Source organism: Epinephelus moara, chromosome 22, assembly GCF_006386435.1.
Source record: "Epinephelus moara isolate mb chromosome 22, YSFRI_EMoa_1.0, whole genome shotgun sequence".
Taxonomy (NCBI): domain Eukaryota; kingdom Metazoa; phylum Chordata; class Actinopteri; order Perciformes; family Serranidae; genus Epinephelus; species Epinephelus moara.
In genome coordinates, this window is record NC_065527.1 from 22,694,599 (window position 1) to 22,709,856 (window position 15,258).

Genomic DNA, 15,258 nt, shown 5'->3' on the forward strand with positions numbered 1-15,258 from the left:
TAAAGTCAAATGGCCAAAAGTCCAGTGGTGTAGTGGAGGGTCTGTGTAGGTATGCAGGGTATCACCACCTCTTTTTCTGGCTGTTTACAGTATACCCACCTATCAGACAAAACTCCATTGTGATATATAGGAGAGTATTCCTCCTCAGTAACCTACCCAGGGGCGTAAACATAGAGTGCAGGCAGTGCAGTTGCACTGGGGCCTGTGGGGTGAAGGGGCCTGCAGAGAGAGCGGGCTCTTGTAAGTGATTCAGATTGTCACTTTGAACACATATCTGTGCTCAAAGAGGGATGATTAAACAAGAATGTTCCTAATTTAAAAATGTGCCATTTGATATATATATATATATATATATATATATCTATATATACATATATCCTCAAAAAAGCAGACATCTCTATGTCATGTTTTTTTTTTCAATTAAATGATTCACTTCTTAATTTCTTTGATATCTTTTATCAGATATGCAGTGATTGCTGTGTAACATGTACGCTGATGTCCAAAGTCAAGTCTCTATTTGTGTCATGACAATACATACACGATGCACCAAGGTCACATATCCACCCATCTACTTAGTAGTACACCCACCAAGTGAAGTCATGAGTCATTGGTGTTGAGTACAGGTCAAGTAGCAAGTCTTATTTGTTTGTTTTATCTTAAGTTATCAAATTTGTGAATCAGTGCTTACTTGAGCCCAAGTCATGTGGCTTTAGTCCACACCTCTGTCCATTTTCTTAAGGAAAAAACAAAACAAATAGATAAAAAGTTGGATATGATGAAAATAAATTCACTAATTGCAAGTCAAAATTATAAAAAATTGTAAGAAGTCAAATTAATGGCATTGTAAGTCACAATTGAAGAAAAATATGGGCTTGTAATTTTAATTTCTCAGATAAGGCAAAATGAACAAGACTGCCTTAGTGCTCAAAATTCTGTATTACATCTTAATTGTAGAGAAAATGTTCAACATCATCAGTCACTTATATTAATACAAAACTTGTCTAACATGGCAGTTTGATTCTTACAAATATGATTTAGTTGTGACCGTTGCAGAGTACTACGCTAACGTGAACATGCAGGACTGAATTAGAGTCTCGGCACAGGGAGGCGTTAGAACCGCCAGTCTGAACCAGAACTAGCTGTACAGAAAGCGAAGGAAGGAAAAAAGCTGGCTGCCTGCTAGCAACAGAGCTTTGGACGTCGGGCTACGAGAAGATAAATAGACAAAACTGGAACGCCAACACGGATTTCTTGTGGGACAAACGTACAGGGCTCGCTGCTAAAACGGTAAATATCACATACGAGCTGTCCCGTGCCCTAAAGTAAGCCACATTCCGACCCAACGGTTAGTACGGCGGCTAGCGAAAGTATGTTATGCTAGCTGTCGAACGTAGCTAAGCTAAGATGGCGGTCAAAGTATTTACATTAGCTAACATTGCTAGCAGAGCATGCTAACAGCCAGGTCGTCGCTTGTTGGTCAGTTAGTTAGCTGGTTAAGCAGTTTTAAGTTATGTTAGCTGTTGATATATCGGTGTGTGAAAACTGAGAAAATACTGGATGCCCACTGCTTACTGAAATAGCAGCGGTAACGGCACTAACGCATCGTCTTACATGGTAGGAAATAAGCTTTAACGTTAGCGACAGCTGCAACCGTGTTGTTATCTGGGAACGTTGTTTTGTTATCATCTAGCTTAGTTAAAGCTTATCTAATAAAGGCTAAACGTTATATCAGTTGTGTAATTATAGCATGAATATTTATTGTTTACAATCGCAAGGAAGCAACGCTGCATTTACGCTAACCTGCGGTGGGTTGGTAATAGTTAAACAGGATCATGCAACAGGGTTATTAAAATGCAACCCTGCATTTGATCACTCGTCTCTCTTCACATACTTAAAAGCCTGCTTCAACAGTTGTCTTTCTAGCTACAGCTATTTTTGCACAGATTTATAGGCTGCATGTTTCATCAGGATGCTTTTAAAGTTTAAGTGTTGACCTGTGTGTTTCTGTGGTTGGTGTATTCAGCTGTAGGCCACCTACACATCCACGTTGTTGTTTTATTTATACTTTGTTATACAGTGTCTGTTTACTAAGCTGCTGTCCTCAATCAGCCCATTTGATCTGACTTTAAGGAGCCAATTGGGGTTTCTCCAAGGGCAGCTTTATTAAACAGTGAGGCTAACGTTTGCATTTTCACATACAAGAGATTGTGTAGGTCAAAAATTCCTGTCTCAGGTTGCTTGTCTCTCACAACTCCTCCCACTGACTCCCACATCTCAGTTTGACTTTGGCGGTGGACAGCTGTCCCACTGATAGGAATATTTGACGAGGAGAAAAACTTTTACAGGACTCAATGTAAAAAGGGATCTCCCACTATTGTCTACTGTAGTTTTCAGTTCAACAAGCAATTCATTAACTTTCAAGGGGACTTTATTAAAGTTCTTAATACTGTTTTGTTTGTTCTTCTAATAATCCACTAGATGCCTCACACTAGACGTTACTCATCTTCGGACAGAGACAGTCGAAGCAGCTACCAAGACCGTTACAGAGACAGAGACAGAGACAGAGGGCGAAGACATCGACACAGAAGATCGCCTTCTTACTCCTCCAGCAGTGACAGAGATAGAGACCGAGACAGAAGAGGACGGGGACACAGACAGGAAGGAAGCTTTGTACGCTCCAGGAGGTATGTTTGTGTGTATGGTGTGGTTTATTTGGTGTGCTGTGTTGCAGTTTTACCTATACATTTCAATATGTTCAATCACGAGTACCAACTTTGTAGAGCTTTTTTGAAGGTTTGTTGGTTTCCAATCTTGAGGTTTCAGTGTTTTCCTTTGTCCTCTGATTCAGTCGTAGCTATGACAATCGCTCTACAGAGCACCGGCCATTTGACAGAAGATACTGCGAGGGATACAGACGCTTGGATCAGAGCCGAGATCAAGACCGCGACAGAGAAAGGGAGCCACATGGAGCAGCTGAAAGTTACTATCCACGCGACTTCTCCCCAAATGTATATGATTACCGACGTGGCCGCGAAAGGGATCGGGAACGGGACGAGTCATACCGGCGGAAAGGCAGCAGGCGTAAGCACAAACGAAGGCGGCGTAGAACCAGGTCCTATAGCCCATCTTCCTCGGTGAGTACAGCCAGTCTTGAGATTGTGTTTTAACTCTCCTCATCCTCTCTCCTTCCATCTCTGTCCCTTCCACTGAGCTCTCTCTGTCTCTGTCTTTCTCTAACCATTTATTCTCCGCAGCTCCTGGAATTGGTAAGTAGTACAATCTTTATGATTTTGTTTTTGTTCCGTCAGAGGGGATTTTAATTTTTGTTTTAGTGGGTTTTGCTTAAATTGACATTTCTTTTTGGCAGAGCATTTTCATTTTTATGCAAATACTTTTTCAGTAGTTCATCAGTAATCATCCACTAATTCTTAATGCTCTTTAGATACATGCTCATCACAGCTTTCCTAACTTTTACTTTTGAAAGCCTAGTACTTGGTCCAACTATTCTGTGTCTGTGGCCCTACCTTTACATAAAATTTTATTTGGTGTGTTGTTGGTTCTATAGTAAAAGCTTAAATTCTGTGGTAACAGTTGGTTGGCCACTTGTGAACTTTAGTGCAGATAGGCTGAAAAAAGTGAAAATGTTCTACCAAACACTTTGTAAGATTAAGATTTAAATACACTGCAGGTTTTTTGTTAGAATTTACTGACATTTAAAATGTTTTAGCTTCATTAAAATGCATTTTTTGTGTGGGTCATTTTTAGCCACACATGTATAAGTAGTATTTATTTAAGGGAGAAAGGGGTTGAAATTGATGTAGCATATATGCTGGGATTATCTTTTAATATTTCCTGTTTGATTACGTATGGTCCTCTCATTTTATTTTCGTTTTTGTTTAATCTAAAAAGTCAACCTGATAAGTTTTGTATTAGTTATATTACTGTTTTGAATGGTTTTTGCGTTGATGAATGGATATGCCAGTTGCTTCCTTGTTTGTAAGCAGCTGTGGTTAAAAGGTAGAGGGGGGAGAGGAACAGAGGACAGCATGTAATCTTTGACTTGTTCCCTTGCACTATATCCCTATCGTTATATATTTCCTTCACGTGGTGTCATGCGTGAATCGCCCCATGACCACCAAACCCACCTACAACCACAACTACCACCAACACCACCCTCCTCTTCCCTCCTCGTCTACCTGTGCGGCCTGACGCCATGTCTGCGGCTGCCCCTGAAAACCCCCTGTTCCCTCCGGTCGTGTCGTGACCTGCTGATGGCGGTTTGGGTGTGAAAACAGCGGAGTGACAGCCGGACGAGGGCACTGAGTGTGAGGGACGACGAGGAAGGGCACCTGATCTGTCGGAGTGGGGACGTCCTGCAAGAGAGATGTACTCACTGCCACTACTCTATCGTAACCCTTCTCCATATGAGTATTAAAGCATAGAGCATTTACATGACATGGGAGTGCCTGATGATGATGATGATGCCTTGCTAGAATGCTCTTCGCTCTAGCTGAAATGGCAGGGTGGATTGCAGGAATGTTGAAGATTTTGAGAGGGACTTTAGATACCTTCTCCTTTTTGTTCTAGGATTTTAAGCTGTGGAGCATTTTCTGTTTCACAGGTTACTTGACTTTCCTAAACGTAGAATCCCATTTGCAGCTGTTTGTCTCTGTTGCCTTTCAGATTAAACCTCAGTTACAGTTCTAAGTCTGTAGCTTAAGATAGCTATTTCCCACTAGTAGGGTTTCAGGGATTTTCTTTTATGTTTTTTTAGCAGACATCTGACATGCACATCACTTATTTAGTATTTTCCTAGCACAACCAGCGCACATTTAGACTGTAAATTTATCTTAAAAATACTTGCCATTTTTGGTATCATACAATGTTTAGTAGAAATACTAATCATTTTTCAGTTTTACACAATATTTCTGTGTCCTTTTGGGCAAAGACAGCCACATCTCGAAAGGATGTGCCTTTATTTGTGATGGCTGCAAATTGGTCATAAAAAAAGGAAGGGAGCATTTTACATTTGCTCCCTTATTTCCTTTAAATGTATTATAGCGCTATGATTTTAATCATCATAGATTACCTCAAAGTGTTTCAAGCCTGCCAGTTTGAATAGGCAGCCATTTGAAAAGGGGATGGGCGCTAGAATTGGTACGCCGCCTGTCTACACTTTTGCATTATGTATTCCTGCTTAAGTCCACATGTCTAATGCTCCTGTTCTTTCTTTCCCTGCCCTCCCTCTCTCCTCCTTCTCTCTCTGTGTTGTGTTGCAGATGAGATTGTCAGCACTTTGGGAGAAGGCACCTTTGGGAGGGTGATGCAGTGCATAGACCATCGCAGGTGTGTATCAATTGACACTGGGAAAACAACGGTTGTCACCTGCTCGCTGTGTTTGAGTTACAGGGGAAAAAAAGAGTGTTAATCTCATACCTAAGGGGGTAGACTTGAGCCAGATTAGATCAGGATAAGAGTATTTAACATTCTTCTTAACTATTGATTACTACTGTTTCTTCCCGGGACTGTTTTGAATTTAAAAACCCCTTCATCAGATTGTCCATCGCTTTCTGTTTTTTTCCTGCTGCCTTTGATAATCTGGTGCAGTGTCTTGCAGGCAAATTAGCTCTGCTGCATTTTAGCCTCATTTGACTATGTGCCTTCTCCCTGATAGAGTCATAATGGAAGATGTGTTGTCTTGTGATAATGCCAGAAATGCACATCTAACAATTTCAAATTCAAGGTTTTATGGTCAGGGCCTTAGGAAAGAGACGTATGGATTATCTATTCATGTCTGTGACCAACTGAAGCTGCATTAAGAAGATGCTTATTGTAAGAAGGGACTTCTCATATTCTTACCATATAACTAATATCAATATCAGAAATTTTGTTCTCCTATCCATCTTAGTAAGTGTGTTTTTTAATTCAGTCACACCCTTTTCTGGGGCATCGGCTCCCCAAAAGGAGGTTGGCATACAAATGTAAAGCAGGTTTTGTGTTTTATGTCCTCTGTTTTTGACCTCATACTATCTTATGTCTTACAGGGGAGGAGCCAATGTTGCTCTGAAAATTATCAAAAATGTGGAGAAGTACAAGGAAGCCGCTCGCTTGGAGATTAATGTACTAGAGAAGATCAATGAAAAGGACCCTGATAACAAATTGTGAGTTCTGACTGCTTCAATTAAATGAACTTCTTAACCTTGAGTAACAGTGCCTGAATTAACTCCATTTTCCGTAGTAGAGCTAAGCAATAAACCTAAAATCTATCAGTGCTGACATTTAGTGTCACCAACTCAGTTTTGCTTGTTTGATAAAAGCCTCACCGTCCTGGAAGCTTTCAACAGTTACCAAGAGATGATACGCTAGATTAATCTCTATAGAAGTATTTATTTTAGCTGTTGTACAAGTAAAGTGGTGTTTGCATTTAAATGATCCACTATTTAACTCAAACTTCCTGTATCCTGTTTATCTTGCAGCTTGTGTGTACAGATGTATGACTGGTTTGACTACCATGGTCACATGTGTCTCTCCTTTGAGCTGTTAGCTCTCAGTACCTTTGACTTTCTGAAGGAAAACAACTACCTGCCCTACTCAATTGGTCAGGTCAGACACATGGCCTACCAAATCTGTCTCGCAGTGAAGTGTAAGTTTTTTTTTTAATGATGTCCTGTATTTGGGTTTAGTACAAAAGAAACTCATATTAGTCAGTTAAGAATGGGTTTAATGCACCAAATATACTGTATAGCTCAACATATTGCGAACAAGTATCAGCAACCAATTCGGCATGTTCAGTGTAGAGACTCTCCTTACTTAAACTAATTAAGTTGTTGTGCTGTTGTCTCTAAAATAAGTGTTTGCCTAATAATGTGTCTTCATCAGTTGCCACAAATTGAGTGGCTGGACTAACAGCGTTTTGTTGTTGGTAGACAGCCTGTAGCCACATGAGGGCATTATAGTGTCTCTGTTAACTTATTAAGCTTCTGATTAGGAAAACTATGCTGTAATGAAGACTTCCTGGCTACATCTTTTTAGTTGTCCAGTTGACAAACTCAAATGTCAATATCTACATGTATTCTGTGGGTTTTTTACTATTCACATTTTTTTGTCCATGCTCTTTTTATTAATTTCACCCTATCTATATTATGATCATTATTGTTCATTGTTTTATCTCATCTTAAATGAATTAACATCAGCACACTGATGATTAGAAGATGGATTGTGTAAAGTAACTGCATGTTCATTAAGTGGCAAAAGTGAAGACTAAATGACCAATGTACTCATGTTTTGTCTCCGTAGTTCTCCATGACAATAAGTTGACGCACACAGACCTAAAGCCTGAGAACATCCTTTTTGTCAACTCAGACTTCACAATGTCCTTCAATGTAGAGAAGGTAAGATGCAGTAGACTCTTGTGGTAGGCCTGTACCACTTTAATTGTGATACTGAACATGGTTGATCTCGTGTTGAAATGTTGCCAGTAGATGTTGCTTAGCAGTCTCATGAATAAATATGTAAAACCCACAGCTGCAGTTTGAAACTGCTCGACTGAAATTTCCATAAAACAGCATGACTTAGAGACACAGTCTGCATAATACTTTGTAGGAAAGTAGATCAAAGCTCAAGAAACACTGTTTTGTGTCTTGCAGAAGCGAGAAGAGCGGACGGTTAAGAGCACGGCAGTACGTGTGGTGGACTTTGGCAGTGCCACTTTTGACCACGAGCACCACAGCACCATTGTGTCCACGCGGCATTACCGTGCCCCTGAGGTCATACTCGGTGAGGATGGCCATACATGTACTGAAAACACTCCTTCTCAGAAAGGATAAAATACATTATTTCAGCCTACCAGAGTTCCAGTTAAACTAAGGTTTCAGAGATTTAACAAGGAAATCAGCTTGGAGATGAACACCTGTGTCTGTTTCAGTCGGCACGTGTCAGTTGTTGTTCCTACATTGCTCTGTCAATCAAATATTTGCGGGCATGTTCTTGTAGAAACAGGCTGCGTTCTACCAGTTGAAACAAGCGCAGCTCAGCATTCCTCTATTGAAATGTATTTTAAAGTGCCTTGTTCTGCAGAAGATAAGGTGATGCATCTCTTCCTCTCAGTCAGTTCATATTAATCTTTAGCTATTTTCTCATATGACCTCCTCATTGTCTGGACATTGTCAGTTTCCCTTTCACACATGTAGCACACAGCAGATCTTCTGTGCCGGTAGCGTTCTCACCTACTAGGAATACTCTGTTTGGTTTAGGCTAGGGGCATCATGTGGATTACACTGCAGTTGCGTAGCTGGTTCATTATTCGGCCATTGAATATCTCTTGATGATTCAGCGCTGGCTTTACTGACAGAAGTTCCTGAATCTGGTCATCTCTCTAATTATGCCATTATCGTCGGTGTGTAAATGACTCTTCTTCATCCATGGATGTTCGTTTTCTTCCAATCCAAATGATTTGGATATTTGTAGTCTCACATAAAGCACATGTGTGAAAGGGGCTGTATATTCACATATTAACAACAGCAACAGTAGTAGGTGTCGAGATCATTTTTGGCCACTTAATGTAAGGATTACAAATTCACACACCAGTTTTAAACTATAAAGTATTGCTCTTTAAGTTCTAACCTTTTCTTTGAAGCACATGGTATTCATGCCATAAACTGAATCACCCTATGTGGCGTATAAACTGAGTCATTAGAATAATTTTGTGTGGTGTCAGCAAGCATCAACTCCAGCCTAGAGTAGGTCATTTATTCAATACATGTTTTCAACCTTCAGAGCTGGGCTGGAGCCATCCGTGTGACGTGTGGAGCATCGGCTGTATCCTCTTTGAGTTCTACCTGGGCTTCACGTTGTTTCAGGTACTATGGCATCCCACTGCAGCAAAGACCTGGGCCTCATTTAAATGAGAATTTTAGGCCAGCCAGGACTGCTGTATGACTTTTTTGTTTTGATATTGATGAATTGATGATTTGGCTTGTATCTCACCAAACAGTGAAACATAACAGATTAACACGTGTCCATGGCACGTGTTAATCTGGTCGGAATTAACCCTTGGTGTCATTTGTGAGCTCTGACTGTGTCTTTGACACTATATGTAGCAGCAGTAGTAGTTTAACCCTGATTATCTTCTGATAAGTCTTTCACCCTCTGTTTCTCCTTCCTGCTGAATCAGTCAGTTTTTTTTACTTATATTTCTTTCAGACTCATGACAATAGGGAGCATTTAGCCATGATGGAGAGAATCCTGGGTCCCGTGCCCTCAAGGATGATTCGTAAAACTAGGTGAGAGAACATGCAAACATACTAAAGTGAGAAAGTTCCTGTAACAGACACAAATGCAACCATTTTATATAGCAAACAACATGCACACACGCTCACACTGATCTCTGTAACCTCACAGGAAGCAAAAGTATTTCTATAGAGGTCGTCTGGACTGGGACGAGAGCTCCTCAGCGGGGAAATATGTCAGAGAAAACTGCAAACCTTTGCGGGTAAGAATGTTTGGAAATTGAAAAGCAAGAAATATGATGATTAGCAGGACTAAAAGGTCATAACAGTGCATTGTTGCGTTATGCAGTTCTTTACTTGACAGGCTTAGTAGTCCTCTGACTCTTTCTTGTTTCCCTTCCCCTGTCAGCGATACTTGCTGTCGGAGGCAGAAGAGCACCACCAGCTGTTTGACCTCATTGAAAGCATGCTGGAGTATGAGCCCTCCAAGAGGCTAGTGTTGGCAGACTCCCTCAAACACCCTTTCTTTGAGAACGGGGGGACTGGGGAGTCAGGGAGTGGCAAGAACTGGGAAGGTAACCGGGACATCAGCCGGTGACCCACGAGCCTCCAAAGACTGAATGACAGAGGAAGTCTTTTATATGTGGAGCAGGTGAACTGTTAAATTAAATGGGGCTTCAGATGTTTTCTGTCGTTTGTCATTAACGCATGGACACCTTAACTTCGTGCTCCTCCACCCTGCCCCTCTGAAGTCCGCCTCTGCAGCCACAATAGGCATGTTTTTGCAGCAGAGAGACCAAAACAAACCCACAAAAGACTGGAAAAGAGTTGGAAAGAATGAATCTTTTCTAGCCACCACAGCCTCAATAGAGGATGAAAAATCTTAAATGGAAGATTGTACCCAAAGTAGCCCTCTATGCAGCTCCTGTCTTCCTTCCACCTCTGAACTACCTTCCTCCCTTCCGTCCATCCGTCTGTTATTTTCATCAGCATGTAAAGAAAATAATTCACCTTTTTATAAGGTAATGAGCACTACAAAAGACCAGTTACACAACAACTCAGCTACGGAGAAGAAATGCCCTGGATTCTGAAGTCTAAGGAGAGGGTGAAAAGGAGATAGAGCTGTATATGCAGCGCAAGTCCTCACTCACATAATTCTGAACATGGAGACATGCAAGATATTTTATTATGTTGACATCAAATCATTCAAAGTAAATATCATATTTCTTTGGGAATTACAGATATTCCCAGTAGAGAAAAGCGTCTCTAGGTTTTTGTTTACGTTTTTGTTAAGTGAGCACTTGCATTGCGTATCATTTTCCTTGTTTCTTTTTTTACGTCTGAAAGGATTATCCCTTATATGGAGACTCGTGCCCTTAATCTCGGGTCGACAGGCCTGTTATTATTCGCCAATGAGATGATAATGGTGATGGACACTCCACACACAAACATGGGCCTCTGTGGTCTGTCTTATTGATAGATAAATGTTTGTTATGTTATGCAATGCTTTCTGGGTGTGAGGATGTGTGTGTGCGTGCATGTGTGTGTAGGGGTGGGTGGTGTGGGTGACACGTTCATATTAATATTTTGATCAGTGACTTCTTAGTAGCTCAGCGGTAGTCATGGGAACATTTTAAACACAAAAGAACATAAACTGCCTTTTTCCATGTGTGATTTGGTCAGACCGGAAGTCTCTCCATTGAGGTTAAGCACACAGCTCCTGGTGGTAGCCAATGAGCCACACACACCTGTCGCCAGTATTTATTTTTGGGCTCCAATAGGTCATAGTCCCCCGCCCCCCCACCTGTACATGACTTGTTTTTTTTTTGTATGAAATTAAAGCGTATAAAACTGTATATATGTATGATTGTGTAGAATTAAAGTTAAGTCCTCCTTACCAAAGGCTTATGGTGCTCTCAGTATCGGTCTGGGCCTCTGGTAGCTAAAGGGAGGCGTTCTGTCTTTAAATACCAGCACTGTGTCTGAGTCCATCTCTTATCTCACTAATGCCACTTCCGGATCATGTGCAAGAACATCAGAAGGGTGTTTGACAGGCGTTGGTGAAGGTTAAACATGGTGTCTGTGCTCAGGTGAACTCATCTTTTCATCTTGAGAATGAATAACCATACTGCAGAAATAACCATATTGGTCAACTTGGATGGATAAAAAGTTGTAGTTTCTCACTACATTCTTTTACTAGAAAGTAGCTTGGACGTGTTAATTTTGTTTCCAGAATGTGTCTTTTATTTTGTACTGCTGGAAGGATATTTAAATATTAATTTTAATCGTGAAACTACTTTTGATTTTGTTGGTAAGTCCTCTTGGCAGCCAACATGTACAGGTATCGCATGCTTTCTATTACCATCCATTTCCTGTTAGTTTATTCGTGTTGTAAACTAATCTCTCTTTGATTTCCTTCCAAAACCTAAACTCAGCTGTCACCCTCTCAAGACAGGAAATGAGGGGAAACTTGGATGATCTGCTGCAACAGGTGTATACGTCTCGTAAGCCTGCCCATCTGTCGGTAACGTACCGTTGCTTTATTGACCTCTCTCACTGTCCCCATTCTCTCTCTCCTCTTTTATCCTGTGAATGAATGGATTAGTGAGCTGGGGGTTCTACAAAAAATAAGACTGGGGTGTGAGGCTACGGCCATGGATCAGCAAAGGACCCTGCTACACAACAAGACTCAAGACTAAAAATAACAGACTCGGACCACTTAGTTAAAATTGTGCTTGGACACACAGACATGCCAGGACCCTTTGGGACCCTGGAGGTTTATGGTCATTTGGGTCAGTCCCTCACTCTGGTTGGTTAGTTATTTAATACTAAAATGTCTTATAAATATTAGGCCTTAAAAGTCATTTGAATTCGTGAGATCTCAGTTGCCACCAACATTTTATCTAATTTATCATTTTTTACATGTATTTTTGTCAGAATGAATCAAGGCCCTCTGTATGAATGCACATTTCTGATGTTACAAATCTTTAGACCTTCCACTGAGCCTAATACTGTCTTTGAACTTTATACTTGCTCCAAGCTGTTGGCAAAATGTAGCTTAGCCTAATTCACTCTGACAACCGTATACCTACATAAACCTATGGGACATTAAACATACTACAGACCTGCATTGCTAGAAGAAGAAAATGATTATTTGTCATCAGTCTTAAATTCGGTTAAAAATGATCTTGAAAAAGCGTAAAGAAGCATCAAATTTAAGTGTATGATACCTGTAGACACCTTCAAAAGAGAAAATGATTTATGAGCAGATATAATGATACAAGATTGTTTGACTTCACATCTTTGTTGTAAATTAGAAATGTGCAAAGTCAGTAATACAATCCAATTAACAAAAGAAATACGTGGGAAACAATACAGTGAAGAGGAAAAAAGACAACAACAAAAATATTTTAACAATCAAAGCCCAGTGATTTATGTAAGTGAATGGACTGGGAGTTCTCTCTCTCTCTTGACCTGGATTCATCTCTGAGTACACCGAGTGAGTGTGAATCAATGAATGAAATGAGTCATTCAACTCTGACTCAGGTTCTTAATGTTTGCAGTCAATGAAGCAGCGTCATGTCTTAGGGGACAAGGTAGGCATCCTCTCTGCGTCACAGAGGCGTCACCCCCCACCTTTTAAGTCTGTCCATGCTCCGTCTGGCAGCCTCCCTGACAAACAGTATCACCAACTGACTCATAAGCTGTTACCTAAACACAAACTATGCAGATGTTCTTTTGCTGAAATTAAGAATGTAACTTTTAATTAAAGACTTTAGACATTTGAAGTCCAACCCCAAACTGTAAACACAAGTTTTTTTGAGCTATGTCAGAGGACAAATGTGAACGAAGCAGCTGTTTCCCCGTGCAGGTTTGTTTGGCATTGCTTTGTTGTTAATGAGATAAACTCTTACGTCTTCAGCTAAACCTGTTTGAGGACCAGCGGGATCATCGGTCAAATCCCCATAAGAGCAGACTGGGACAGAGCAGAGGTCTATACATGCGCGCACACTAAAGTAGTGGAGGCGATGCAACGGATGGACCCTACACTCAACAGCTTTGACAAATGATACCAACAGCTGATTGACACTACTTGCAGGTGAGTCCCATTTTGACTTTAAAGCACATTGTATTCATCTGCACTGATGCACATGAGCTGCAAGTTGACTTAAGATGCTTTATTGGAAATTTAGGTAGATGATATTCAGGTGGTTTTTCTTTATTGACATTTTTAAAAAATGTGATACAAGCTGTTATTGGTTGGTTTAATTGTTATTCTTTCTATTTGCAGATAAAAGCCTGAATTCTGGTTCAAAAGTAACGAAGAGCAACATCGCCGACTTGTCCTGGACTTTGAAAGAGTCTTGAAAACGGCACTTGCTACACCGCACAAACGACATCAGCACAAGACAGCTCTTAAAAAATGGATTCCCTAATGTCGCTTGGCGCTCCTCTGAAGCAGTTCACCAGCTGTGTGTCAGGCAAGAAACCCCCCGCCAAGAGAGGGGCCAAGGAGAGCCAGCCTGTCCGCAGGAGCAGCTTCAGCCGCAGGAAGAGCGTCAGTAGGAGGAGAAGCCTTCCCTGTAGCAGCCAGAAGGTCCCGGACTCCTGGCTCAGGATGTACCAGGCTGAGCTGAAGAGAGAAAGGTAGAGTTCACACAACACATGCATTCATGAACAAAAATCTGTCATCAGCTCTAAAAATGCATTCTGTTTATTTATAGTGCTATTTTGTCATTCAATTAAGATTCATTTTGCATATTTGCAATTGATAAAGAATTGTGTTTGCACCTCTCGGACAGTGTGATAACTCAGTAAATTCAAGTATAGAGTCACTGTTTTGTTCTCCAGCTGGGAGTCTTGGCCAGACTGACTTGGCTTAATGAGGATAAGGCTGCTCCTCACATGAATAAGCTGCTTGCCCATGTGCTGTTCCTAAAGTTACTCTGTGCTGTTTGCCAAAGGAAACGACAGCAAGCCATACTGGCCAAGAAGAACGCAGAGAGGACAGTGAGAAGGACTCACTTCAGAAGCCACCACTGCCTCCCGAGGGTAAGGGAACAACAAAATCAAAAGAAACATTCTTCACATTTGGCCCAAATGTCCATTTGGACCCAACAATGAACTGATTAGAATTTAGTGGTCAAAGGTCAAGGTCACTCTGACCTCACAAAACATGTTTTTTTTTTTTGCCATAACTCAAGAATTCATACACTTTTTTCATGAAGTTTTCATGGGAAAGAAATTCAACTTTTTTCTGAGCTGAGATCATTATCTTGTAGATTTTTGTGAATCAATGAGATTATTTTGTTAATTCTGTAAATCAAGAGCATATTTTTTTCTCAAGTTAGTGCATTATACCATACTGACTTTATTTTTTATTTTTATTTTTTTTACTTTAAAAAAAAAAAAGACTTTAATGTAATACTTTTATTGACACTATACTATGGTATTTTATTACATTCTGTACTGACTTTGTTAAATGAATTTTTTATGACATGATATGTTATGACATTTTTACATTCAATGCTATGATTTTTTTAAATTTAATATTTTAATGTCATTTGTTTTAATTTAACTTTTTGACATACTATACCCTGACTTTTTAATTCCATTTTTTACAACATACTTTAGTATGATTTTTTTTTATTAATAAAACTTTAATGTCATACTATTCTATTATGTTTTTTTAAATAATTTTTGACATACAATACTGATTTTTTTTTTTTTTTTTTTAAAGAAAATAATTATGACATACTAAACTGACTTTTTTTTAAAGAAAATTTTTGATATATTGTACTATGACTTCTTAAAATAACTTTTTTATGACATACTCTGCTGTGAATGATTAATGAAATTTTATGGCCTAAAAGGATTTTTTCATCTCATTTAACGCATTATACTATAATATACTACACTTTAAAAAAACAAAAACAAACAAAAAAAAAAAACTTTGACACTGTACCATTACAGTTTTACAGCACATTACACTGCGACTATTTATATATATATATATATATATATATATATA

The 15,258-nt window shown here is 39.8% G+C and overlaps 2 protein-coding genes and 1 long non-coding RNA gene across 4 annotated transcripts in view; 2 read left to right on the forward strand and 1 right to left on the reverse strand.

Moving 5' to 3' along the window:
• The first annotated feature begins 1,116 nt into the window (after window positions 1-1,116).
• clk2a (CDC-like kinase 2a) lies at window positions 1,117-11,200 on the forward strand. Of its 2 annotated transcripts, XM_050033886.1 has the most exons (13): window positions 1,117-1,287; window positions 2,479-2,684; window positions 2,849-3,134; window positions 4,296-4,386; window positions 5,280-5,346; window positions 6,045-6,161; window positions 6,477-6,643; window positions 7,297-7,391; window positions 7,647-7,776; window positions 8,776-8,858; window positions 9,202-9,281; window positions 9,400-9,490; window positions 9,637-11,200. In XM_050033886.1, the coding sequence occupies exons 2-13, from the start codon at window positions 2,479-2,481 to the stop codon at window positions 9,823-9,825; spliced, it is 1,602 nt and encodes a 533-aa protein (XP_049889843.1). In that variant the 5' UTR covers window positions 1,117-1,287; the 3' UTR covers window positions 9,826-11,200. The 2 variants fall into 2 exon arrangements, with proteins under 2 accessions (XP_049889843.1, XP_049889844.1); XM_050033887.1 differs by lacking the exons at window positions 1,117-1,287; window positions 2,479-2,684; window positions 4,296-4,386 and having other exon boundaries at window positions 2,994-3,134.
• On the reverse strand, window positions 10,760-11,499 carry LOC126383408 (uncharacterized). The gene is made up of 2 exons (XR_007569143.1): window positions 11,369-11,499; window positions 10,760-11,312 (listed from the first exon to the last, which is right to left on the reverse strand). It is a non-coding gene; the product is annotated as an uncharacterized LOC126383408 (long non-coding RNA).
• Window positions 11,500-12,787: 1,288 nt separating this feature from the next.
• The window catches only part of si:ch211-81a5.8 (uncharacterized protein LOC560648 homolog), a 3,904-nt gene continuing 1,433 nt past the window's right edge, over window positions 12,788-15,258 (forward strand). The window contains exons 1-3 of the mRNA XM_050033890.1: window positions 12,788-13,326; window positions 13,519-13,874; window positions 14,192-14,279. Of these exons, the coding sequence (XP_049889847.1) occupies window positions 13,651-13,874; window positions 14,192-14,279 (312 nt within the window). The 5' untranslated portion in view covers window positions 12,788-13,326; window positions 13,519-13,650. The remainder of the gene's footprint in view (window positions 13,327-13,518; window positions 13,875-14,191; window positions 14,280-15,258) is intronic.